This window comes from Lepisosteus platostomus, chromosome 5 (assembly GCF_059453375.1).
Source record: "Lepisosteus platostomus isolate fLepPlt1 chromosome 5, fLepPlt1.hap1, whole genome shotgun sequence".
Taxonomy (NCBI): Eukaryota; Metazoa; Chordata; class Actinopteri; order Semionotiformes; family Lepisosteidae; genus Lepisosteus; species Lepisosteus platostomus.
In genome coordinates, this window is record NC_142615.1 from 3,660,191 (window position 1) to 3,685,318 (window position 25,128).

General features: G+C 55.5%; 2 protein-coding genes across 14 annotated transcripts in view; both read left to right on the plus strand.

The window, feature by feature from the left end:
- Positions 1 to 25,128, plus strand: part of LOC148662529 (protein turtle homolog B-like) — a 53,567-nt gene that overhangs the window by 27,291 nt on the left and 1,148 nt on the right. For 6 of the 13 annotated variants that reach the window (XM_088631189.1, XM_088631187.1, XM_088631181.1 and 3 more), the window contains 9 exons: positions 16,941 to 17,240; positions 18,287 to 18,556; positions 18,964 to 19,263; positions 20,088 to 20,171; positions 20,991 to 21,074; positions 21,961 to 21,990; positions 23,064 to 23,156; positions 24,160 to 24,210; positions 25,040 to 25,071. In XM_088631189.1, coding sequence (XP_088487315.1) covers positions 16,941 to 17,240; positions 18,287 to 18,556; positions 18,964 to 19,263; positions 20,088 to 20,171; positions 20,991 to 21,074; positions 21,961 to 21,990; positions 23,064 to 23,156; positions 24,160 to 24,210; positions 25,040 to 25,071 — 1,244 coding nt within the window. Of the gene's footprint in view, positions 1 to 13,623; positions 14,009 to 16,940; positions 17,241 to 18,286; positions 18,557 to 18,963; positions 19,264 to 20,087; positions 20,172 to 20,990; positions 21,075 to 21,960; positions 21,991 to 22,843; positions 22,931 to 23,063; positions 23,157 to 24,159; positions 24,211 to 25,039; positions 25,072 to 25,128 lie in introns of those variants that run through there. The other 7 variants (XM_088631197.1, XM_088631186.1, XM_088631188.1 and 4 more) reach the window with 7 other exon arrangements.
- Positions 541 to 11,684, plus strand: LOC148662530 (uncharacterized). Its single transcript, XM_088632853.1, has 13 exons — positions 541 to 619; positions 766 to 939; positions 3,779 to 4,063; positions 5,531 to 5,587; positions 5,784 to 5,840; positions 6,117 to 6,173; positions 6,451 to 6,507; positions 6,910 to 6,966; positions 7,292 to 7,348; positions 8,692 to 8,784; positions 9,642 to 9,692; positions 9,851 to 9,882; positions 11,336 to 11,684. Exons 1-13 carry the CDS (start codon positions 541 to 543, stop codon positions 11,432 to 11,434), a joined length of 1,155 nt encoding a protein of 384 aa, XP_088488979.1. The 3' UTR covers positions 11,435 to 11,684.

A 25,128-nucleotide genomic window follows, 5' to 3' on the forward strand; every position in this document is an offset into this window, starting at 1 on the left:
ACACACAGACCCTGCGTGCAGTATCCTCCACACACACACACACACAGACCCTGCGTGCAGTATCCTCCACACACACACACACACAGACCCTGCGTGCAGTATCCTCCACACACACACACACACAGACCCTGCGTGCAGTATCCTCCACACACACACACACACACACAGACCCTGCGTGCAGTATCCTCCACACACACACACACACAGACCCTGCGTGCAGTATCCTCCACACACACACACACACACACACTGACCCTGCGTGCAGTATCCTACACACACACACACACACTGACCCTGCGTGCAGTATCCTCCACACACACACACACAGACCCTGCGTGCAGTATCCTCCACACACACACACACACACACACACCGGTAGCAACACCGTGACAAGTTAAGGGCGTGACTGACGGCGTGCTGTTCTGACAAATGTGTGTGTGGAGGGGGGAGTTGGTGGGCTTTCCTTTTTCAACAAAGCGCTTTCGATTTCTTGAAACCTGTCGAAGCGGTGACGCTGTGCCAAGGCCCGTAGGTGCAGTCATGCCTTCGCTCTCCGGCGGGGGGGCGCTGAAGGGATCCCCCGAGATTCGGTTCTTCACCACTGTCGCCTGTAACAGCCGTGCTTAATTGCTTAATTGGATCCTGTTTCTGCCTGCCCTTCCTGCCTCCTCCTCCCCCCGCCCCCGGCTGGGCAAAAGGGCAAGATCTGTGGTATGTATGGGCCTGTCTGTCGTCCTGCTGTTGTGTTGCTTTGCTTGAATACAGGAAGAGCCAACCCCCCCCCCCCCTTGGGCAGCGTGAAAGTCCCTCTGCCTCAGAAGAGGAAGTGTCCAGAGTCTCTCCCCGTCCTCCCCGCCGGACAGATGAGGAGCCCGGGCCGCGCCGCGATGTTCCTGCTGCTGTTGGCGCTGCTCTCCCTGGGGGGCTGCTCCGGGCCAGGTAACGCCGCCGCCGTGGTCCCGGACCCCCCGGGGGGGGGTATAGGCTGCACAGAGCGCGCACCGGGGCCGGGAGGGGGGGAGGGTGGAGACGAGGAACGGCGAACGTGAGGTTGAGTGACCGAGGGAAGCCACAGGCTGCGGTCTCGGTCTCGCGCTTGTCGAGCCGGAGGGGACCCGCTGAGCTCTTTTCTTTCACACCGCGTGCGTGATCCAGGCAGGCCCCGAGCCGGCGTTAGGGTCTCGGCAAGGACCGGACACGTTCTGATGCGCCTGCTGTGCTTCAGGATGGAGTTGAAATGCAGGGGAGGTGTTGTTTCGTCGTCTCCTTGAGAAGAGAATTCGGCCGGAGTTTTTTGCCAAGCCCTGCAGCTGTCGCTCCAAAAGAGGGTCCAAAATTGTTTGAAAACGCGAGTTCTGCAGGTGACGGGTTCAGTGCAGATACGTCGAATAGACTGAGAAACGTATATTCTTGGTGGGGGGGGAGTCCGGCAGTAGTGCAGCACCACAGCTGGACAGCACCACGGCGCACAACGGCGTCCGACGACGTCGCTCAGTCGGACAGCTTGAGAAACCAGATTCGCAAGCTTGAGAAAACGCGTTGTTCAACAGCGGCTCGCTTCCCGAGCCAGAGGAAGCGAGCGCCCTCTTCGGCCTCACGCTCTTGTCGTACGGCGGGTTTTCTGCTCTGCTCTGCTCGTCCCCGGCTGGGAGGCCTCGCTGGGTTGAGCTGGGCTTGGCGGCACCGCGGCTGGTCTGCTGTGGTAGCGGTGGTGGGGGTGCGAGGGCCGCTGGTGAAGAGCCGAGCGCGGGTTTCTGCAGGGTCGGTGAATCTGAGGGCGGCGGGCGGGGAGAACCGTTCCTCATCCCCACCGCCGCGGGGCCAGGGCTCCTGGGCTCTCTGTTTCGGATCGAGGGGGAAGTAACGGTTTCAGGCCCCGGTCACGGGTCTGTGTTCTCTACCAGCCTGGCCACACACACTGCGCACACACACACCGCACACTCACTCACACACAGCGCACACTGCATTCTCACACCGCACACTCTCGCACACTGCACACACCGCATACTCCACACGCACAGCGCACACTGCGCACACTGCATTCTCACACTACACACACACTGCACACTCTCGCACACTGCACACACCGCATACTCCACACGCACAGCGCACACTGCACACACTGCATTCTCACACTACACACACACTGCACACTCTCGCACACTGCACACACCGCATACTCCACACACTCACAGCACACACTCTCGCACACCGCATACTCCACACACTCACAGCACACACTCTCGCACACCGCATACTCCACACACTCACAGCACACTGCACACTGCACACACCGCACACTCTCGCACACTGCACACACCGCATACTCCCGCACACTCACAGCACACACTCTCGCACACTGCACACTCTCGCACACTGCACACTGCACACACTCACAGCACACACTCTCGCACACTGCACACTGCACACACCGCATACTCCACACACTCACAGCACACACTCTCGCACACTGCACACACCGCATACTGCACACTCCACACACTCACAGCACACACTCTCGCACACTGCACACTGCACACACTCTCGCACACTGCACACACCGCATACTGCACACACTCACAGCACACACTCACACTGCACACTCTCGCACACTGCACACACTCACAGCACACACACACTGCGCACACCGCATACACCACACCCTTACACACTTACACACTCACACCGCACACTCTCAATCTCTCGCAGTGTGATGAGATCTCCTGCCGGACTCTTTATTCATTCGCACACTCTCTCACACACATACACCCACACCGCACACTTTCTCTCTCTTTCACACTCTCACTCTCTCTCTCTCTTTTTCACACTCTCACTCTCTCTCGCTCACAGTGCGACGAGATCTCCTGCCGGGCTCTCTAGTCGTTCCTCAGTCGAGCCCCGGCTGTCGCCCGTCGCTGGCCCCAGCGAGAGTCGGGGCGAGAGCCGGTTCTCAAGAGCACCCTGGCCTGCGAAACCTCGGGGCAGTCTGTTCCTGATTTCTGTCGGGCTGGGGGAGGAGGAGAGAGGAACTGAGAGGCTCTCACATGGGGCTGCTGGACCACAGTTTCCCTCTCTGAAACCACAGTCCTGCTCCTCTTATTTTTACTTGCTGTTTCGCTGCGCTCCGAACACAGAGGATTAGAATAACAATCCTCACACTTCTATAGCGCCTTGCTGGACCCTCCCCTCAGAGCTCTTCCCGGGTCAGGGGGATCCCCTCCAGCCCCCCCCCCCCCCCAGTGTGCAGCCCCCACCTGGATGATGCTCCAGTCCGCTCAGCACACAGCAGCTCTCAGTGGGGAGGAGAGCAGAGGGATGGAGCCAGTTCAGAGAGGGGGGTGATTAGGAGGCCATGATGGGTCAAGACCAGGGGGGGAATCAGGCCAGGACACTGGGGTAACACCCCTACTCTTCTCCAGAAACACCCTGGGGTTTAATTAATTAGTACAGGCCACAGTTTAATGTCCGAAAGATGGCACAATTTTTACAGTACAGTCTCCTTATCACTATACTGGGGCATCAGGACCCACACAGACTGCAGGGTGAGAGCGCCCCCTGCTGGCCCCCCTCTCCCAGCAGCAGCCTCAGCTCTCCCAGGAGTCTCCCCTCCAGGTACAGGCCAGGCTGAGCTCCAGTGGGGCTGTGGGTGGTGAGTTTCAGGACGATATAGGTTTCAGAAACTGCAGCCCAGTTCAGTCCCGACTGAAGCGGGCCCCAGCAGTGTGGTGGTACAGCGCATGTAGGTAAAAAGTCTCTCTTTCTCCGCCCGCCCCCCCAGAGAGAATCTCGGTGCCTGAGGGCCAGAGCCACCTGCTCCTCCGCTGCGGCCACCCCCCTCCAGGACCGAAGCACTTTGTCCAGTGGACTCACGCCGAGCAGACGGGCACGCAGGTCATCGTGACCCGGTACGCCAGCTCGGACGTGGACACGGCGGGCAGCAGGCCGGAGAACAAGTACGGCCTGGACTCCGAGGGCTCCCTGCGCATCCGCGACCTGCGCCCGTCCGACGCTGGCCACTACGCCTGCAACGGCCGGACTGTGGCGGAAGTGGAGGTGCTGCCAGGTCAGTGGGCGGGGAGGAGTAGCGTTCGTGGTAACGGTATTGTCGCTAGCGGCAGCTATCGAGCGTGTCGCTCTGTTATAGTCTGCTCTGTTCCTCTCCGTTCCGCTGAAATACACTCCGTCACACTTACTGTGAATTGATTTTATTACACTCCGCTCTGTTCCTCTCCGTTCCGCTGAAATACACTCCGTCACACTTACTGTGAATTGATTTTATTACACTCCGCTCTGTTCCACTCCATTCCGCTGAAATACACTCCGTCACACTTACTGTGAATTGATTTTATTACACTCCGCTCTGTTCCTCTCCGTTCCGCTGAAATACACTCCGTCACACTTACTGTGAATTGATTTTATTACACTCCGCTCTGTTCCACTCTGTTGCACTGAAATACACTCCGTCACACTTACTGTGAATTGATTTTATTACACTCCGCTCTGTTCCACTCCATTCCGCTGAAATACACTCCGTCACACTTACTGTGAATTGATTTTATTACACTCCGCTCTGTTCCACTCCTTTGCACTGAAATACACTCCGTCACACTTACTGTGAATTGATTTTATTACACTCCACTCTGTTCCACTCTGTTGCACTGAAATACACTCCGTCACACTTACTGTGAATTGATTTTATTACACTCCGCTCTGTTCCTCTCCGTTCCGCTGAAATACACTCCGTCACACTTACTGTGAATTGATTTTATTACACTCCGCTCTGTTCCACTCCATTCCGCTGAAATACACTCCGTCACACTTACTGTGAATTGATTTTATTACACTCCGCTCTGTTCCACTCCGTTGCACTGAAATACACTCCGTCACACTTACTGTGAATTGATTTTATTACACTCCGCTCTGTTCCACTCTGTTTCACTGAAGTACACTTAATTACGCTCTGCTCCACTCTGTTACACTGAAATGCACCGCGTCACACGTACTGTGAATTGATTTTATTACACTCCGCTCTGTTGCACTGAAATACACTCCGTCACACTTACTGTGAATTGATTTTATTACACTCCGCTCTGTTCCACTATGTTGCACTGAAGTACACTCCGTCACACTTACTGTGAATTGATTTTATTGCACTCCGCTCTGTTCCACTCTGTTGCGCTGAAGTACACTTTATTACGCTCTGCTCTGCTCCACTCTGTTTCACTGAAATGCACCCCGTCACACGTACTGTGAATTGATTTTATGACACTCTGCTCTGCTCCACTCCATTACACTGAAATACACTTTATTGCACTGAAATACACATCATAACACCCCACTCCGTTACGCTGTAATACACATTATTGCACTCTGCTCTACTCCGTTACACTGAAATATGCTCTGTTACACTGAACTCCACACTCTCTGCTCTGGTTACTTTTGACCACAGGAGGCAATTAAACAGTTCACAAGCTCATATTCATATAACTACACCTGGATGACCTGTTACAGGAGTGCCTTCTCTTTTCAGGGATACCAGCAGGTACTACGCATACTGCCACTGAGAGTAATGACTTGAGTACCGAGAGTAAGTGAGAAATTTTAAATCTACATACGTGAGTGCTACTATATCCCGGTGACCTGTGTTCACTCCATTACACTCTTAATTACGTTTGACCACAGGAGACAGTTAAACAATTAACAAGCTCATAATCAGATCTATTTAAGTGCGTAAACTGTGCTGCACCTGGATGACCTGTTAAAGGAGTGTGTTCTCTTTACAGGGATGCCAGCAAGTACTACACATACTCCCACTGAGAGCCCTGACCTGAGTACTGAGAGTAAGTGAGAAATATTACTTCTACATACATACAATAAGTGTTACTATATCCTGGTGACCTGTGTTGTGTTACACTGAGCTCCACTCCGTTACACTAAATTTCACTCCTAACGCTGAACTCCTCTCCATTACACTGAAATACACTCCATTAGACTCTTAATTGATTTTGACTGCAGGAGGCTGTTAAACATTTAACAAGCTCATAATCGGATCTATTTAAGTGCGAACACTGTGCTGCACCTGGATGACCTGTTAAAGGAGTGTCTTCTCTTTTCAGGGATGCCAACAAGTGCTACACATACTCCCACTGAGAGCCCTGACCTGAGTACTGAGAGTAAGTGAGAAATATTACTTCTACATACATACAATAAGTGTTACTATATCCTGGTGACCTGTGTTGTGTTACACTGAGCTCCACTCCGTTACACTGAATTTCACTCTTTAACGCTGAACTCCTCTCCATTACACTGAAATACACTCCATTAGACTCTTAATTGATTTTGACTGCAGGAGGCTGTTAAACATTTAACAAGCTCATAATCAGATCTATTTAAGTCTGAAAACTGTGCTGCACCTGGATGACCTGTTAAAGGAGTGTCTTCTCTTTTCAGAAATGCCAGCAAGTGCTACACATACTCCCACTGAGAGCCCTGACCTGAGTACTGAGAGTAAGTGAGAAATATTACTTCTACATACATACAATAAGTGTTACTATATCCTGGTGACCTGTGTTGTTACACTGACCTCCTCTGAACTACACTGAATTTCACCCCATTACACTGAAATACACTTTGTGACATTGTGCTCTGCTCCACTCCGTGACACTGAACTCCACTCCCTTACACTACAGTACACTTGATTACGCTCTGCTCTGCTCCACTCCGTGACACTGAAATACACTCCATAACTCTGAGATGCTGAGATACACTCCCTTGCACTTAACTCCACTCCATTGCGCTCTGCGCTGACTACTTTTGACCAGAGGAGGCAAGTAAACAATTAACAAGCTCAAATTCAGAAAACCGTGCTGCACCTGGGTGACCTGTTACAGGAGTGTCTCCTCTTTTCAGGGGTACCAGCTGATACTAAACATACTCCCACTGAGAGCCCTGACCCGAGTACTGAGAGTAAGTGAGAAATAGTACTTCTACGGGCAGAAGTGTTACTATACCCTGGTGGCCTGTGCTCTGGGCAGCTCTGGGGGTGCTGGGGTGTTACAGACTGTAGATCCTGCTGTGTGGAGTCTGCATGTCTCTTTCCGAAGGCCTGTCGGCCTGTTTAACGGGGCGTTTCTGGGCTGGGTGTGTGGGGGGGTGTGTGTTTGAGGGTGTGAACGTGTAAGGTGACACCTGCGGGCGTGCTCGCCCAGAGGAGGAAGACTATCCCGTCCGGGGATTCGGAAGTGACGCGTTTTTAACGCCAGCCCCCCTCTCCCTCTCCCTCTCCCTCCAGGGGGCAGGCAGGCCGAGCTGACCTCCCGGCCGGGCGCCGTGGTCTCGCAGGGAAAGGGTACGTCTCCCGGGACCCGCCGCCCTGGCGGTCCACACCTCCGCGCTTTCGGGGATCGCCGTGGGTCTGGAGTCGAGGAGCGGACGGACAGTGGTCAGGGACCGGTCGAGGAGCGGACAGGGACTGGTTGAGGAGCAGACACAGACGGTGGACAGGGACCGGTCGAGGAGCGGCCGGACAGTGGACAGGGACCGGTCGAGGAGCGGACGGATCTCTAGTCAGGGACCGGTCGAGGAGCGGACGGACAGTGGTCAGGGACCGGTCGAGGAGCGGACGGACAGTGGTCAGGGACCGGTCGAGGAGCGGACGGACAGTGGGACAGGGACCGGTCGAGGAGCGGACGGACAGTGGGACAGGGACCGGTCGAGGAGCGGCCGGACAGTGGGACAGGGACCGGTCGAGGAGCGGCCGGACAGTGGACAGGGACCGGTCGAGGAGCGGCCGGACAGTGGACAGGGACCGGTCGAGGAGCGGACGGACAGTGGGACAGGGACCGGTCGAGGAGCGGACGGACAGTGGTCAGGGACCGGTCGAGGAGCGGACGGACAGTGGGACAGGGACCGGTCGAGGAGCGGACGGACAGTGGGACAGGGACCGGTCGAGGAGCGGACGGACAGTGGGACAGGGACCGGTCGAGGAGCGGCCGGACAGTGGACAGGGACCGGTCGAGGAGCGGCCGGACAGTGGACAGGGACCGGTCGAGGAGCGGACGGACAGTGGGACAGGGACCGGTCGAGGAGCGGACGGACAGTGGGACAGGGACCGGTCGAGGAGCGGACGGACAGTGGGACAGGGACCGGTCGAGGAGCGGACGGACAGTGGTCAGGGACCGGTCGAGGAGCGGACGGACAGTGGACAGGGACCGGTCGAGGAGCGGACGGACAGTGGGACAGGGACCGGTCGAGGAGCGGACGGACAGTGGGACAGGGACCGGTCGAGGAGCGGACGGACAGTGGACAGGGACCGGTCGAGGAGCGGACGGACAGTGGGACAGGGACCGGTCGAGGACCGGTCGAGGAGTGGTCAGGGACCGGTCGAGGAGTGGTCAGGGACTGGTAAGGGAGTGGACAGGGACTGGTCAAGGAGTTGGTTAGACAGTGGTCAGGGACAGGAGAAGGACTGGTCAGCCAGTGGTCAGTGACTGGTCAGCCAGTGGTCAGTGACTGTAGAGACTGGCGGCCTTGAGGCCGTCAGGCCAGATCCTGAGCTGTCTCGTCTCCTGAGGATCATGTCCTGTGGAGGAGAAGTAAGCTCACTGTTGCCTGAGCCAGCCTGACCGCCTGCCCCCTGTCCCCTCCGTCTCCTGACGCCCTGCTGCTTGTGTTTCCTCTGCGTCCCGACAGTGGTCATCGCGGTCGTCGTCGCCCTGTGTGTGGTGTTGCACCTGATTGGAGGGGCTCTGTACCTGTGGAAGAGGCAGAAACGCCAGGACTCGGGTAATTCTGACCCCCCCCCAGAGTCACTCCTGCTCCCCCCTCATGGACTCTGCAGCGCAATGGCGACACCTTGTGGCCGTGAAGCGGTACTGCTCACCTCCCGGCACTGCAGCTCAGAGTTGAGCACAAGAACAGTTGCAGTTATAATAATAATAAACTTTATTTTATATAGTGCCTTTAAAGGTGGCTTCTCAAAGCGCTTTACAGGATGACAATAACAATAAATAAGAAGACTACAACAATAAATAAGAAAATTTCACAAGACAGGACACAATTATAATTACAACAATACAACAATAACAATAGAGGAGACCGTGGAAGATGGTATTAAGAAGAGCAGAGGGGTGAAGAATGGAACCAGTTAAGTAAAGGCTTTTCTGAAGAAGAAGGTTTTGAGTCTGGATTTGAAGGAGTTTAGAAAAGGTGACTCTCTAATATCCTTGGGCAAAGAGTTCCAGAGCTTGGGGGCGCAGCAGGAGAAGGCCCTGTCGCCCATACAATGTAGACAGTTGGGAAGAGCCGTTCAACCCCCTTGGTCTGTGTGGTAGTGATCTCACCCAGCTGTGTCTGGAGAGGAGCCAGGGTATCGGCTTCAACCACAGGGCTGGGCAGCTTGTTCCCCACCCCCACCCCCCTCTGTGTACAGAAAAGCCTCCTGTCCTGACTGGAGGAGCTCACCCAGCTGTGTCTGGAGAGGAGCCAGGGGTATCGGCTTCAACAACACAACTGGGCAGCTTGTTCCCCACCCCCACCCCCCTCTGTGTACAGACGAGCCTCCTGTCCTGATTTCTGCTCATCACCCTTCGTATCTCCTTAACAAGTCCTCCGACACTGACGTGTTTCCCTTCTGTTCCCAGCCCTGGACGTGAAGAACGAAGGGGCGTCCTTACAGAACCTGCTGTCCGCTGGTGAGTCCCACGCCCTCTGGTGCTGTCCGCCATTCAGCCATGCCACTGAGCTGTGTCCACCCCCCCCCCCAGTGCACTGACCCCACTTTCACTGACCGCCTATCTCTCTCTCTCTCTCTCTCTCTCTCTCTCTCTCTCTCTCTCTCTCTCTCTCGCAGGGATCGACGTGGAGCCGCGCACAGCTGGACCGGTAGGTGTCAGGCTTGGGGGGGTGTCTAAGACTGGTGCCCTGTCCAGGGTGTGTGTGTGTCCTGTGATGAACTGGTGTCCTGTCCAGGGTGTGTGAGTGTGTGTGTGTCCTGTGATGGACTGCTGTCCTGTCCAGGGTGTGTGTGTGTGTGTCCTGTGATGGACTGCTGTCCTGTCCAGGGTGTGTGTGTGTGTGTGTGTCCTGTGATGGACTGCTGTCCTGTCCAGGGTGTGTGTGTGTGTGTCCTGTGATGGACTGCTGTCCTGTCCAGGGTGTGTGTGTGTGTGTCCTGTGATGGACTGGTGTGTGAGTGTGTGTGTGTCCTGTGATGAACTGGTGTCCTGTCCAGGGTGTGTGAGTGTGTGTGTCCTGTGATGAACTGGTGTCCTGTCCAGGGTGTGTGAGTGTGTGTGTCCTGTGATGAACTGGCGTCCTGTCCAGGGTGTGTGTGTGTGTGTCCTGTGATGGACTGCTGTCCTGTCCAGGGTGTGTGAGTGTGTGTGTCCTGTGATGGACTGCTGTCCTGTCCAGGGTGTGTGAGTGTGTGTGTCCTGTGATGGACTGCTGTCCTGTCCAGGGTGTGTGAGTGTGTGTGTCCTGTGATGGACTGCTGTCCTGTCCAGGGTGTGTGTGTGTGTGTGTGTGTGTGTGTGTCCTGTGATGGACTGCTGTCCTGTCCAGGGTGTGTGTGTGTGTCCTGTGATGGACTGCTGTCCTGTCCAGGGTGTGTGAGTGTGTGTGTGTCCTGTGATGGACTGGTGTCCTGTCCAGGGTGTGTGTGTGTGTGTCCTGTGATGGACTGCTGTCCTGTCCAGGGTGTGTGAGTGTGTGTGTGTCCTGTGATGGACTGGTGTCCTGTCCAGGGTGTGTGAGTGTGTGTGTCCTGTGATGGACTGGTGCCCTGTCCAGGGTGTGTGAGTGTGTGTGTCCTGTGATGGACTGGTGCCCTGTCCAGGGTGTGTGAGTGTGTGTGTCCTGTGATGGACTGGTGCCCTGTCCAGGGTGTGTGAGTGTGTGTGTCCTGTGATGGACTGGTGCCCTGTCCAGGGTGTGTGAGTGTGTGTGTCCTGTGATGGACTGGTGCCCTGTCCAGGGTGGGTGTGTGTCCTGTGATGGACTGGTGCCCTGTCCAGGGTGGGTGTGTGTCCTGTGATGGACTGGTGCCCTGTCCAGGGTGGGTGTGTGTGTGTCCTGTGATGGACTGGTGCCCTGTCCAGGGTGGGTGTGTGTGTGTCCTGTGATGGACTGCTGTCCTGTCCAGGGTGTGTGAGTGTGTGTGTCCTGTGATGGACTGCTGTCCTGTCCAGGGTGAGCCCTCCCTTGTGCCTGTTGCTTGCTGGGACAGACTCCAGCTCCCCCAGTCTGTGACCCTGTCCTGGAGAGAGCTGGGGGGAGACGGAGGGGTGGATGACGTCCTGTGATGGACTGAATAAACCTGGCGTTTGTCTTCCAGGTGGACGGCGCGGAGGCCGTGAAGCTGGTCCACTACTCTGCACTGGGACAGCAGGACCAGCGGCCCCCAGTCCAGGACCCGGAGTCCAGCCTGGTCTGATCCGCCATGTCCAGATACATCCTGTCCTGTCCCCAGGCACAAAGAGCCACTGTTCTGCAGGAGCACCACGCAAGCCCAGCTGTCTCACAGGATTGTGTGATGTGTGCTGATTACAGAGACACAGGCCAGCCTGTGATCCAGCAGGATTGTGTGATGTGTGCTGATTACAGAGACACAGGCCAGCCTGTGATCCAGCAGGATTGTGTGATGTGTGCTGATTACAGACACAGACCAGCCTGTGATCCAGCAGGATTGTGTGATGTGTGCTGATTACAGACACAGACCAGCCTGTGATCCATTAGGATTGTGTGATGTGTGCTGATTACAGACACAGACCAGCCTGTGATCCATTAGGATTGTGTGATGTGTGCTGATTACAGAGACACAGGCCAGCCTGTGATCCAGCAGGATTGTGTGATGTGTGCTGATTACAGAGACACAGACCAGCCTGTGATCCAGCAGGATTGTGTGATGTGTGCTGATTATAGAGACACAGACCAGCCTGTGATCCAGCAGGATTGTGTGATGTGTGCTGATTACAGAGACACAGACCAGCCTGTGATCCAGCAGGATTGTGTGATGTGTGCTGATTACAGAGACAGATTGCAGTATGTATGAAGTGGCATCTCGACCAACAGTTACCTTGGCGTGCGCACTTATCCACAAAAAAAACAACTAGAGGAAACCGAAGCTACAGCGAGGAGTCTTAAATCCGCGTCTCCACAGCACAGCTGCAGCGACTCTCCCGGGACTGCAGGGGGCGCTAGCAGACCGCTTTCGTACAGTTCTGCCGGCCTACATGGGCCCCTGGGTGAGTGGTGAGCCCTGTGCAGGCGTCTCTCTAGGGGATCTGCTGCCTCTCTCTCCCGCCCGCTGCTCTCTGTCTAGACCTGATCTCCGTCGCGATCACGGCGCTGACCAGTCCGGCCAGGCTGCAGGCCACCAGGGAGGTGTGCACTGTGTGGGAGGTGGAGCCCCCTGCTGGAGGGAAGAGGGTGGTGCAGGAGGTAGGCTGGTACTGGTACTCGCAATTACACTCCTCCCCCTCAGATCTGTACAGGACTGGAGAGACCCTCAGTCTGATCACCTCCAGCTTCACCCTCACACTCCTCCTCCTCAGATCTGTGCAGGACTGGAGAGACACTCAGTCTGATCACCTCCAGCTTCACCCTCACACTCCTCCTCCTCCTCAGATCTGTACAGGACTGGAGAGACACTCAGTCTGATCACCTCCAGCTTCACCCTCACACTCCTCCTCCTCCTCAGATCTGTACAGGACTGGAGAGACACTCAGTCTGATCACCTCCAGCTTCACCCTCACACTCCTCCTCCTCCTCGGATCTGTACAGGACTGGAGAGACACTCAGTCTGATCACCTCCAGCTTCACCCTCACACTCCTCCTCGTCAGATCTGGCCATGGGCTTATAGAACACTCTTATTCTCCATCAGTTTTTACATGTTCATGAGAATCGTGCAGCTGTGCCTTGAGAGTTGTCAGGGAATCCAGTGCTGTTTTCTCGGTGGACTCGAAGGCCGTTTGTAGACTCTCCTCAGCGGGAGCCAGGGGTGGTGTAGCTGCTGCAGCTGTTGACAGAATCGCCCCGCCAGACTTCCTGCGGGCTTGAGCAAGAGGGGTTTCGACAGCCCTGGACTTCCAGAGTGGCGAAACCCCGCAGTTCACGGCGCCGCGGTAAGGGAGCGTGTTTCCGGGCTCAGCGAAGGTCGTTGGTTTCCCAGCCACACCCACTGGGACCTGACTGGACCAGGGCTCGTGAGCTCTGGCGCTCTGGATCTGTGAAGGAAACCAGGGCTGATAGAGTGGGACAGGAGGCGCTTCTCTACACAGAGAGTGGTGGGGGTAGGGAACAAGCTGCCCGGCCCTGTGGTTGAAGCCGATACCCTGGCTTCTCTCCAGACACAGCTGGGTGAGCTCCTCCAGTCAGGACAGGGGGCTCTACTGTACACAGAGGGGGACGGGGGTGGGGAACAAGCTGCCCAGCCCTGTGGTTGAAGCCGATACCCCGGCTTCTCTCCAGACACAGCTGGGTGAGCTCCTCCAGTCAGGACAGGAAGTGCATCTTTACGCAGAGGGTGGTGGGGGTGGGGAGCAAGCTGTGTCCATTCAGAGGGTCTCGTTCCGCCGCTGCCGGCCCGATCTCGCTCGCCGGCACAGCCGCGGCCCTCCGGCTCCCAGGATTCACTGCAGGAGTCGCAGATGAACCCGAAACCAGCAGAGGAAACCGCTGACGTGTCTGTTCTGGCTGATGAGGAACCAGACCCTCACAGGGCCCCCACTGACATCACCGACTCTCGACAGGGAGGTCAAGAGAGTTGAACAGTCAAGTGTGGCAGCAGAGAGAGAGTCTTAGACCTTCCCTCTCAGAGGAAACACGCAGAGTGGAGAAACACAGAGCTTCACGCAGGAAGTGTGCAGAACTGGGCTGCAGGCAGGAGAGGAAGAGCTGAGCTCCCTCAGTTCACTCTCTCAGAGCGCAGAGTCATGGAGGGACTCAGAGGAGCCCCAGAGCTTCTCCTGCTGGTCCTCCTCTCCCTGGCCGGAGGATCCCTCTCAGGTAAGAGCAGGACTGTCTTCTCTCGGGGGGGCTGGAGAGTGAGGGGGCTCCCAGTGTCAGTGTGGGGGGCTGGAGAGTGAGGGGGCTCCCAGTGTCAGTGTGGGGGGGGCAGGAGAGTGAGGGGGCTCCCAGTGTCAGTGTGGGGGGCTGGAGAGTGAGGGGGCTCCCAGTGTCAGTGTGTGGGGGGCTGGAGAGTGAGGGGGCTCCCAGTGTCAGTGTGGGGGGCTGGAGAGTGAGGGGGCTCCCAGTGTCAGTGTGGGGGGCTGGAGAGTGAGGGGGCTCCCAGTGTCAGTGTGGGGGGCTGGAGAGTGAAGGGGCTCCCAGTCTGTTGGTGTCGGGGGCAGGATTTCCACACTGTCCAGGGTGTGTGTGTGTGTGTCCTGTGATGGACTGGTGTCCTGTCCAGGGTGTGTGTGTGTGTGTCCTGTGATGGACTGGTGTCCTGTCCAGGGTGTGTGTGTGTGTGTCCTGTGATGGACTGGTGTCCTGTCCAGGGTGTGTGTGTGTGTGTCCTGTGATGGACTGGTGTCCTGTCCAGGGTGTGTGTGTGTGTGTCCTGTGATGGACTGGTGTCCTGTCCAGGGTGTGTGTGTGTGTGTCCTGTGATGGACTGGTGTCCTGTCCAGGGTGTGTGTGTGTCCTGTGATGGACTGGTGTCCTGTCCAGGGTGTGTGTGTGTCCTGTGATGGACTGCTGTCCTGTCCAGGGTGTGTGAGTGTGTGTGTGTGTCCTATGATGGACTGGTGTCCTGTCCAGGGTGTGTGAGTGTGTGTGTCCTGTGATGGACTGGTGTCCTGTCCAGGGTGTGTGTGTGTGTCCTGTGATGGACTGGTGTCCTGTCCAGGGTGTGTGTGTGTGTGTGTGTCCTGTGATGGACTGGTGTCCTGTCCAGGGTGTGTGAGTGTGTGTGTGTCCTGTGATGGACTGGTGTCCTGTCCAGGGTGTGAGAGTGTGTGTGTGTGTCCTGTGATGGACTGGTGTCCTGTCCAGGGTGTGTGAGTGTGTGTGTGTGTCCTGTGATGGACTGGTGTCCTGTCCAGGGTGTGTGAGTGTGTGTGTGTGTCCTGTGATGGACTGGTGTCCTGTCCAGGGTGTGTGAGTGTGTGTGTGTGTCCTGTGATGGACTGGTGTCCTGTCCAGGGTGTGTGAGTGTGTGTGTGTGTGTCCTGTGATGGACTGGTGTCCTGTCCAGGGTGTGTGAGTGTGTGTGTGTCCTGTGATGGACTGGTGTCCTGTCCAGGGTGTGTGTGTGTCCTGTGATGGACTGGTGTCCTGTCCAGGGTGTGTGTGTGTCCTGTGATGGACTGGTGTCCTGTCCAGGGTGTGTGTGTGTCCTGTGATGGACTGGTGTCCTGTCCAGGGTGTGTGTGTGTCCTGTGATGGACTGGTGTCCTGTCCAGGGTGTGTGTGTGTGTGTGTGTCCTGTGATGGACTGGTGTCCTGTCCAGGGTGTGTGTGTGTGTGTCCTGTGATGGACTGGTGTCCTGTCCAGGGTGTGTGAGTGTGTGTGTGTGTCCTGTGATGGACTGGTGTCCTGTCCAGGGTGTGTGAGTGTGTGTGTGTCCTGTGATGGACTGCTGTCCTGTCCAGGGTGAACCCTGCCTTGTACCTGTTGCTTGCTGGGACAGACTCCAGCTGCCCCCCTGTGGCCCTGGATTCACGTACGTCTGGTGAGGATGGACTGGACCTCAGAAATTCTGGATGGACTTGTGGGTTTCCTCTGAAAGGTGTTCCAGGGCTCACTGTGTAACCTGAAAGCGTTTCCATAGCCAAGAGGAGCAGGGCGATGTTTCACAAGCTCCGTTGTGAGGAGAGATTTTTTTTATCGTAGGGAATCTGCACCGTGCCGATTTAAGCTCACGAGCTCTGTGGTTCAGCAGTTCTGTTCCGGGAAGAGGAACTCCGGTTGCAGGCTGTGGGTTTCACAGGAAGCTGGGTAGAGATATTCGAAATCCTGCCTTCTCATGGTGACAGGGTGAGACCACTCACAGCATTTCCATACTCATCACAGCCCCAGACAGCCGTCTCCAGTGGACTGTCTCCCATCAGAGCCCCAGTCCTGGGACAGGAGACAGCTGTCTCCAGTGGACTGTCTTGTCATCTGAGCCCCAGTTCTTGGAGAGGAGACAACTGTCTTCAGTGGACTGTCTCCCGTCAGAGCCCCAGTCCTGGGACAGGAGACAGCTGTCTCCAGTGGACTGTCTGTCATCTGAGCCCCAGTTCTTGGAGAGGAGACAACTGTCTTCAGTGGACTGTCTCCCGTCAGAGCCCCAGTCCTGGGACAGGAGACAGCTGTCTCCAGTGGACTGCCTACTGTACTTTACTATGTTACACTACTGTACTACACTATACTGTATCATACTGTACAATAAGATACTCTACTGTACTACACTCTACTGTATAATACACTACTGTACTACACTACACTATACTGTACTGTACTATACCAATTGCTGCTCTACTACACTTGATCTGTGATCCTTTGAGAAGGGGCTGGATGAGGTCCTCTGATCTACTCTAGCAGGATGAGCCTCTCACTTGTAGCCTCTCTTACAGTCTTGGTGCAGTAACAGGACGCAGGTCCTCCTGTGAAAACGCTCTGTAGCAATGGAATCAGGTTATGCTGGGTGAATGTTCTGAAAAACAGCTGGAGGAGATCTCTGGGTCAGCCGCCGAAGCAGCCACTGGCAGCCTCTTCCATGCCCTTTATGAGGCTGCAGCAATGTCCCGTGGTCATCCTGTAGTGGGGTGAGAGGAGCGAGGGGTGTGAACACATGGCTGGAAGGTGTCTGATCTGAAACAAGTTCTCCTCTTCAGTTATCGAACCCTGAGCTCCATCCCAGCCCCTCCTCCTGTGTGTCTTGTCTGTCTCCCATGTAGACAGAGGGGCTGTTGCTCTGAGTCTGTTCTTCACCTGACTGTTCTTCCACAGGTCCAGCGATCCGCACTGTCACTGTCCCAGAGGGAGGATCTGTAACACTGATCTGTGCTGTGTCGAAGCCTGTTTCTTTCAATGAGCCAGTACAGTGGTCAGTCACTCCGAGAGGTGGTCCTGAACACACTGTGCTGTCCAGACTTAAGGGTGGAAGTCTGGTCAAAGGAGCTGATGATCCACAGAACAGATTCTCTCTGCTTGACGATTCCTCCCTTCAGATATGGAGTGTGAAGCCTGGAGACGCTGGACTGTACAGCTGTAACAGGCAGCCGGTGGCAGATTTACAGGTGACGACGGGTGAGAACGTTTTTAATTTCAGCATCTGTCTTTAGTGGTTCGTGTCCAGTCGGTGTTTTTTTTTTGCCATTTCTCCCAGCACTCAGTAACCAGTATCTCACGCCGGGCCTTCCTGCTCACCAGCTCTTTGAAACACGAAAGCAAGTTTAATTTCGTAAGTCGCTCGTTGCTCAGACTGGTGTCAGGCCAGAGTATTGCCTTGAATTCGATGTGTGACGATGTGTTATCTCCCGAGCTCCACTCCCTGTGTTTCGCAGTAGGAAGGGGTTGTGAACTAAGTCTTTAATGGACAGACAGTGAGTGTTGCTCTGCTCGCAGAGCAAAGTCAAGATCGTGTGAGTCGTTGAGGAACTAGTGACTCCTCCTGCCTTCGGGGGGGACCAGACCGGAACATCAAGTTCTGTTTCTGTCACTGTGGAATAGAATATTTTTCCGATGTGCTTCAGCAGCTGAGTCACCACACCGTTGCGCTGGTGTTGAAGGTCAGAGGCCGTGTGTGTTTAGGTTCACTCACGGGATTTTTCTAACTGATTGTGATTGTATGTTAGACGTTTCAAAAGCCTGACCAGGCTCTCGGCCCCTGACAGAAGTAATCTTTGGAGGGCTTTTTAGGGGTCTATAGAGACACTCAAGGAAATGGTGGTAGAGGCTACTGAAGAGTTCACAGCTCCAGGGCCTTGGGACATGAAATGATTCAGGATTTCAAAACTGCTCTGAAACAGTGGTTTTTGATCATTCTCACATTTTGACCAATCATCTTCTCAGAATTGGTCAGGTGACTGAGGGGCAAATGTTGAATCAGTTGCTTGCTCAGTTTGCATATGGAAGGATCTGCCCTCTTTTCTCAGACGACAGATACAGTAGGTGATCTAACTCTGAAAGCCCCCACTTCCTGGTTTTAAACAGTCACCCAATTGTCTTGTCAGCTGCAGGTCATTCCCACAGCATTCTGGGAAATGTAGTCTGAGCCTACTGTGTCCTCACAAAGTCCTATTGACTGACGTTTCCCTTCTCTCAGTCTGAGGGTCTGTGTTTCTCTCCCACAGTGATAATCTTGGTGCCTGAGGGTCATTACCTCGTCCTGAACTGCAGTGACCCTCCTCCAGCACAGGGGACCTCAGTCCAGTGGACATACAGGAGGGACAGAGAGGGGGACACACAGGCCAGTGACGTCACAAGGAAGATACCCAACACAGAACAAAAGAAATACCATGTTTATAGCAGTGGGTCTCTTTACATTCATGATGTATCGCTGGACGACTCTGGACTGTACTACTGTAACAGTCAGGCTGTGGCAGAGCTGGAGGTGCTGGGAGGTGAGGATGAGGAGCAGTGTGGTCAGATTGAGAAACCGGTCAGTCCCGGGGGGTCTGTGACCTCTGGTCCGGTCAGTCCCGGGGGGTCTGTGACCTCTGGTCCAGTCAGTCCCGGGGGGTCTGTGACCTCTGGTCCAGTCAGTCCCGGGGGGTCTGTGACCTCTGGTCCAGTCAGTAGAAAACCATGATTTGTCAGGTTTTAATGGGCTTATTTTAACACAAGGGTGGTGGGGGTGTGGAACAAGCTGTTGAATCTGATACTCAAGCAGGATGAGCCTCTCTTACAGTCGTAACACAGTTAAAGGTAAACCTCAAGCCCCTCCTCCTGTGTGTCTTGTCCGTCTCCCATGAGGAGACAGAGGGGCTGTTGCTCTGAGTCTGTTCTTCACCTGACTGTTCTTCCACAGGTCCAGCGAGCCGCACTGTCACTGTCCCAGAGGGAAGAGCTGTAATCCTGATCTGTGATGAGTCAGAGCCTGTTTCTTTCAATGAGCCAGTACAGTGGACAGTCACTCTGAGAGATGGTGTTGGTCACACTGTGGTGACCAGACTTAAGGATGGAAGTCTGGTCAAAGGAGCTGATGATCCACAGAACAGATTCTCTCTGCTTCACGATTCCTCCCTCCTGATATGGAGTGTGAAGCCTGGAGACTCTGGACTGTACAGCTGTAACAGGCAGCCGGTGGTAGATTTACAGGTGACGAAAGGTGAGCAGTCCGAAGCTCTTCCCTGCTGTGTCTGTCCTGAGCTGGTCTGGCCCAGAGGGGTTTCCTCCCAGCTGGCAGCAGCTCTGGCCTCAGAGGAGTGTGGAGCAAGAGAAGCAGCAGCAGCAGACGCTGCTCTGCTGTCAGGAGGTCGGGGCCACGTCTTCAGCACGTTTCTCTTCAGGCCCAAGGGAGGCGCGTGCCGCTGCCAGATGGCGCCGAGATGAGTTTCCCGGGACGCCCCTGTGCTCCGTCGCTGGTTTTACAGTAACGCACACAGCCCCTCCAGAAGCCCTGCCCACCCTGTTCAGATCCACACCTTTTCTGGTCTAGCAGCCTGAAATCAAGACGTCGGAGTGTGTTTTATGCTCATTGACACATTGTCACACACAAAACAACAAAAGCCCAGGCACTCTGACAGGTCCCTACAATTGAAAGCCCGGAGTCAGGTGTCCCCTTGTCCTCCTTCAATGTGTGGAGCAGGGCGTCCCCCCCAGGCCCCTGCTCGCTGTCCCCAGCTCCCGACTACGGTTCTCCGTCTCCGTCCCTTTTGAGTCCTCCCTGATCTGATGCCGTAGATGCGAACGATATTTCCTCGGGGTGAAGGAACTGTCCGCTCAGCTTCTTCCAACGTCTGCTTGTCTCCAACTGAGACCGAGGAACTACTTTACACAGAGGGGGGTGGGGGTGGGGAACGAGCTGCCCAGCCATGTGCTGGAAACCACAAGACCCAGCTGTATGAGACCTGGGATCAGTTCATTAAGTTCTAATCGGGCCAGATGGCCTCGTTTGTAACTGTTCTTGTGTTCTTATCTCCTCGGGGACAGGAGGCACAAGTCCCACTCCTGGAGCTGAGACTTCCTCTGGGAAACCTGCTCCAGGTGGAGGAGGAAAAGGTGGTGATGGTACAGGTGAGTGTGAGGCTGAACCTACACGAGCTACAGAACAAGCTGGTGCGCAGACCTCTGCCGTTCTGATCAGCAAACACGCCTGGCCTGATTGCTTGCTTCACCCTTTGTACATCTGACACCGAGAGCAAGAGCCGCTTCTTTGCACAGAGGGTGGTGGGGGTGGGGAACAAGCCGCCCAGCCCTGTGGTTGAAGCCGATTCCCTGGCTTCTCTCCAGACACAGCTGGGTGAGCTCCTCCAGTCAGGACAGGAGGCTCTTCTGTACACAGAGGGGGGCGGGGGTGGGGAACAAGCCGCCCAGCCCTGTGGTTGAAGCCGATACCCTGGCTCCTCTCCAGACACAGCTGGGTGAGCTCCTCCAGTCAGGACAGGAGGCTCTTCTCAAGTTTCAAGTTTATTGTCATTACACTCATATACATGGTATATGGTATAACGAAATGCTATTTAGCTAGCTCTCAGACATAAGTAGTACAAAGAGAGAAAAAAACAACAACAATACAATTGTGTAGCAAAAGAAAGACAGAGACAACAGGCGATGTGCAATAAAAACGACAACAGGCAATGTGCAAAACAACAAAAAGGTAACAGGTTATGTGCAAAAATATGCATCAACAGAATAAAATAAAGGGATACAAATTATGGGGACTGAGCTTTTGACATGTACACAGAGGGGGGCGGGGGTGGGGAACAAGCTGCCCAGCCCTGTGCTGGAAACCACAAGACCCAGCTGTATGAGACCTGGGATCAGTTCATTAAGTTCTAATCGGGCCAGATGGCCTCGTTTGTAACTGTTCTTGTGTTCTTATCTCCTCGGGGACAGGAGGCACAAGTCCCACTCCTGGAGCTGAGACTTCCTCTGGGAAACCTGCTCCAGGTGGAGGAGGAAAAGGTGGTGATGATACAGGTGAGTGTGAGGCTGAACCTACACGAGCTACAGAACAAGCTGGTGCGCAGACCTCTGCCGTTCTGATCAGCAAACACGCCTGGCCTGATTGCTTGCTTCACCCTTTGTACATCTGACACCGAGAGCAAGAGCCGCTTCTTTGCACAGAGGGTGGCGGGGGTGGGGAACAAGCCGCCCAGCCCTATGGTTGAAGCCGATACCCTGGCTTCTCTCCAGACACAGCTGGGTGAGCTCCTCCAGTCAGGACAGGGGGCTCTTCTGTACACAGAGGGTGGCGGGGGTGGGGAACAAGCCGCCCAGCCCCTGTGGTTGAAGCCGATACCCTGGCTCCTCTTCAGACACAGGAGTTTATTGATCAAATGCACAACAATGCTGCGTGCAGCAGCAGCAGTTGCTGGCAATGAAATGTCTTTTCTGCGAGCTCACAAAAATCACAAAAACACAAAAATCACGAATCGGGGAAAAATCACTAAATTGAGGTTCCGATTTTTGAAATTGAATAAAAACTCAATACGATTAGAGCTGCTGTGTGTCTACGTACTATGTGTCCAGGGTGTATGCAGTATATCCAAGTAGTGCAGTGATGCTGAATACAGTGAAAACTGGGTGTCCCTGTAGTCATTACAGGTGATCTGCTGAAGGAGCCGCAGGCTGGCTGTTCAGCAGTCAGGCTGAACGTCGGCAAGATGCCGAGCAAGCACGCTTCTGTCTTTATCACCGGGCTCCGGTGGGGTCCGTGCCCGCGGGGTCTTTAACAACCTTGCCGGCTTTGTGTCGGGCGTCTTTGAGATCGAGTTCAGGTTCTTAGCGTTTCAAAAACCCCGTCCGTTTCAAGCTACAGGCGACACTCCTGTGACTGTTCTCTCCTTTCTCCTCGCTTCAACAGCAGGATCTTCCCTTTGGGAAAGAGGAAAAGGTTGGTGTGCCGTATCGTGCTTATTACACCTTTGTCACGTCTTCATTACATATTTATTGCCACTTACAAGTTCACTGGACTTAAACTTTTTAAGTTGAACCCAGGCCATGGATGGAGATGTCAAAACTACATTACCCATAAATCTCTGTGTCTGGGGGGGGGGGGATGAGGTGCTGTCCTCAGTCTCCTGACGAACTGTTACAACAGCTTGTCAGAACTACATTCCCATAATGCTGTGGAGGGAGTGAGCCGCCGTCCTCAGTCTCCTGACGAACTGTTACAGCAGCTTGTCAGAACTACATTCCCATAATGCTGTGGGGGGAGTGAGCCGCTGTCCTCAGTCTCCTGACGAACTGTGTTACAGCAGCTTGTCAGAACTACATTCCCATAATGCTGTGGGGGGAGTGAGCCGCTGTCCTCAGTCTCCTGACGAACTGTGTTACAGCAGCTTGTCAGAACTACATTCCCATAATGCTGTGGGGGGAGTGAGCCGCTGTCCTCAGTCTCCTGACGAACTGTGTTACAGCAGCTTGTCAGAACTTCATTCCCATAATGCTGTGGGGGGGGTGAGCCGCTGTCCTCAGTCTCCTGACGAACTGTTACAGCAGCTTGTCAGAACTACATTCCCATAATGCTGTGGGGGGAGTGAGCCGCTGTCCTCAGTCTCCTGACGAACTGTGTTACAGCAGCTTGTCAGAACTACATTCCCATCATGCTGTGGGGGGGGGGGTGAGCCGCTGTCCTCAGTCTCCTGACGAACTGTGTTACAGCAGCTTGTCAGAACTACATTCCCCATAATCCTGTGGGGGGAGTGAGCCGCTGTCCTCAGTCTCCTGACGAACTGTTACAGCAGCTTGTCAGAACTACATTCCCCATAATGCTGTCTGGGGGGCGTGAGCAGCGGCCCTCAGTCGAACATCTGGCTGGCGCGAGACGGGAATGAAAGTGGGGAACCCGGGGCTGAAGGAGAGTAAATCCCGGACACGCGGAGACGCTGGAGCGACGGCCGTCCCCGCTGGTCTGGCGGCCCGCCGGGCCCTGTGAACGCCCTGCTGTGTGTCCCCCCTCTGCAGTGGTCATCCCTGTGCTTCTCGGCCTGTGCGCGCTGGCCCTGCTGACCGGAGCGGCGCTGTTCTGGTGCAGGAGGAAGAGGGGACCGGGCACAGGTAGGCTATCTCAACTACGGGGCTACTGCTTCACTGGCCAGCACTGGGACGGGAGACGCATGGTGAGTGCTGTTGGGGGACCAGTAGGGGGCGATCTTCTCTCCAGTCCAGAATATCCCCTCAGCTGTCAGAGGCAGAACTGGGCCGGACTGGTCAGTACTGGGAGTGTTAGGCCCTTTAGTCGGAGGGAACCAGCTCTCTGCTGTGAGTGCTGTTGGGGGACCAGTAGGGGGCGATATTCTCTCCAGTCCAGAATATCCCCTCAGCTGTCAGAGGCAGAACTGGGCCGGACTGGTCAGTACTGGGAGTGTTAGGCCCTCTAGTCGGAGGGAACCAGCTCTCTGTTGTGAGTGCTGTTGGGGGACCAGTAGGGGGCGATCTTCTCTCCAGTCCAGAATATCTCCTCAGCTGTCAGGGGCTCAGCTGGGCCGGACTGGTCAGTACTGGGAGTGTTAGGCCCTCTAGTCGGAGGGAACCAGCTCTCTGTTGTGAGTGCTGTTGGGGGACCAGTAGGGGGCGATCTTCTCTCCAGTCCAGAATATCTCCTCAGCTGTCAGGGGCTCAGCAGGGCCGGGCTGGTCTGTACTGGGAGTGTTAGGCCCTCTAGTCGGAGGGAACCAGCTCTCTGCTGTGAGTGCTGTTGGGGGACCAGTAGGGGGCGATCTTCTCTCCAGTCCAGAATATCCCCTCAGCTGTCAGAGGCAGAACTGGGCCGGACTGGTCAGTACTGGGAGTGTTAGGCCCTCTAATCGGAGGGAACCAGCTCTCTGCTGTGAGTGCTGTTGGGGGACCAGTAGGGGGCGATCTTCTCTCCAGTCCAGAATATCCCCTCAGCTGTCAGAGGCAGAACTGGGCCGGACTGGTCAGTACTGGGAGTGTTAGGCCCTCTAGTCGGAGGGAACCAGCTCTCTGCTGTGAGTGCTGTTGGGGGACCAGCAGGGGGCGCTCAGGACTGGCTCTGTCGCCGAGCTCTCGGAGTGACGAGCTGCTCCTGCTGTTTCAGGCTCCCGGGACGAGGGCGTGTCGCTGCAGAGAGCCTCGCCGTCGGCACCGGGTGAGTGAGGGGGTCCCCTGGGGCCCCCCCGGCCCCCCGAGAGGGCGAGGGGAGGGGGTCTGTGGTCGACACGGGCAGCACAGTAAGGGAGAGTTTGTTTGAGATTTTAACGCTCGGCGGTCACTGACATCAGGAACCGGATGCAACAGCTGTTAGCTGTAGGTTTTCTTTAACTTCAAGAGGAAACCACATCGAAGTGCACATTAAGCAGAGACTCTTCTGTACACAGAGAGGGGTGGGGGTGGGGAACAAGCCGCCCAGTCCGTGTGGTTGAAACCGATACCCTGGCTTCTCTCCAGATACAGCTGGGTGAGCTCCTCCAGTCAGGACAGGAGGCTCTTCTGTACACAGAGGGGGATGGGGGAGGGGAACAAGCCGCCCAGCCCTGTGGTTGAAGCCGATACCCTGGCTTCTCTCCAGACACAGCTGGGTGAGACCCTCCAGTCAGGACAGGAGGCTCTACTGTACACAGAGGGGGGTGGGGGTGGGGAACAAGCTGCCCAGCCCTGGTGTTGAAAGATGCCAGGAATGAAAGGCTTCAAGTCGCAGCGGGATGAGATACTCAGATCAGCGAACGGGCCCGATGGCCTCCTGTCGCTCTTAACCGCTTGCGCGATCTCCCAGCATCCTTCACACCGCGGGCGGGACGCACTCGGTGCCTGTCTTGAGCGAAGGTCCTGCTGGATCAGCAGTGCGTACAGGGGTGGGCCTGGAGCTCCGGGGGATTGTGGGATCTGTGCGGGCCCTTGAGCACAGGGGGATTGTGGGATCTGTGCGGGCCCCTCCCTCTCTCTCACTGCCCGTCTCTCTCTCTCTCTCTATCCCGCAGGGACCGAGACGAATCAGTCCGCAGCAGGGCAGGTAGGTGCAGGTCGGGATCAGAATGGGATTTGGATTGGGGGTAGGATGGTTTTATAT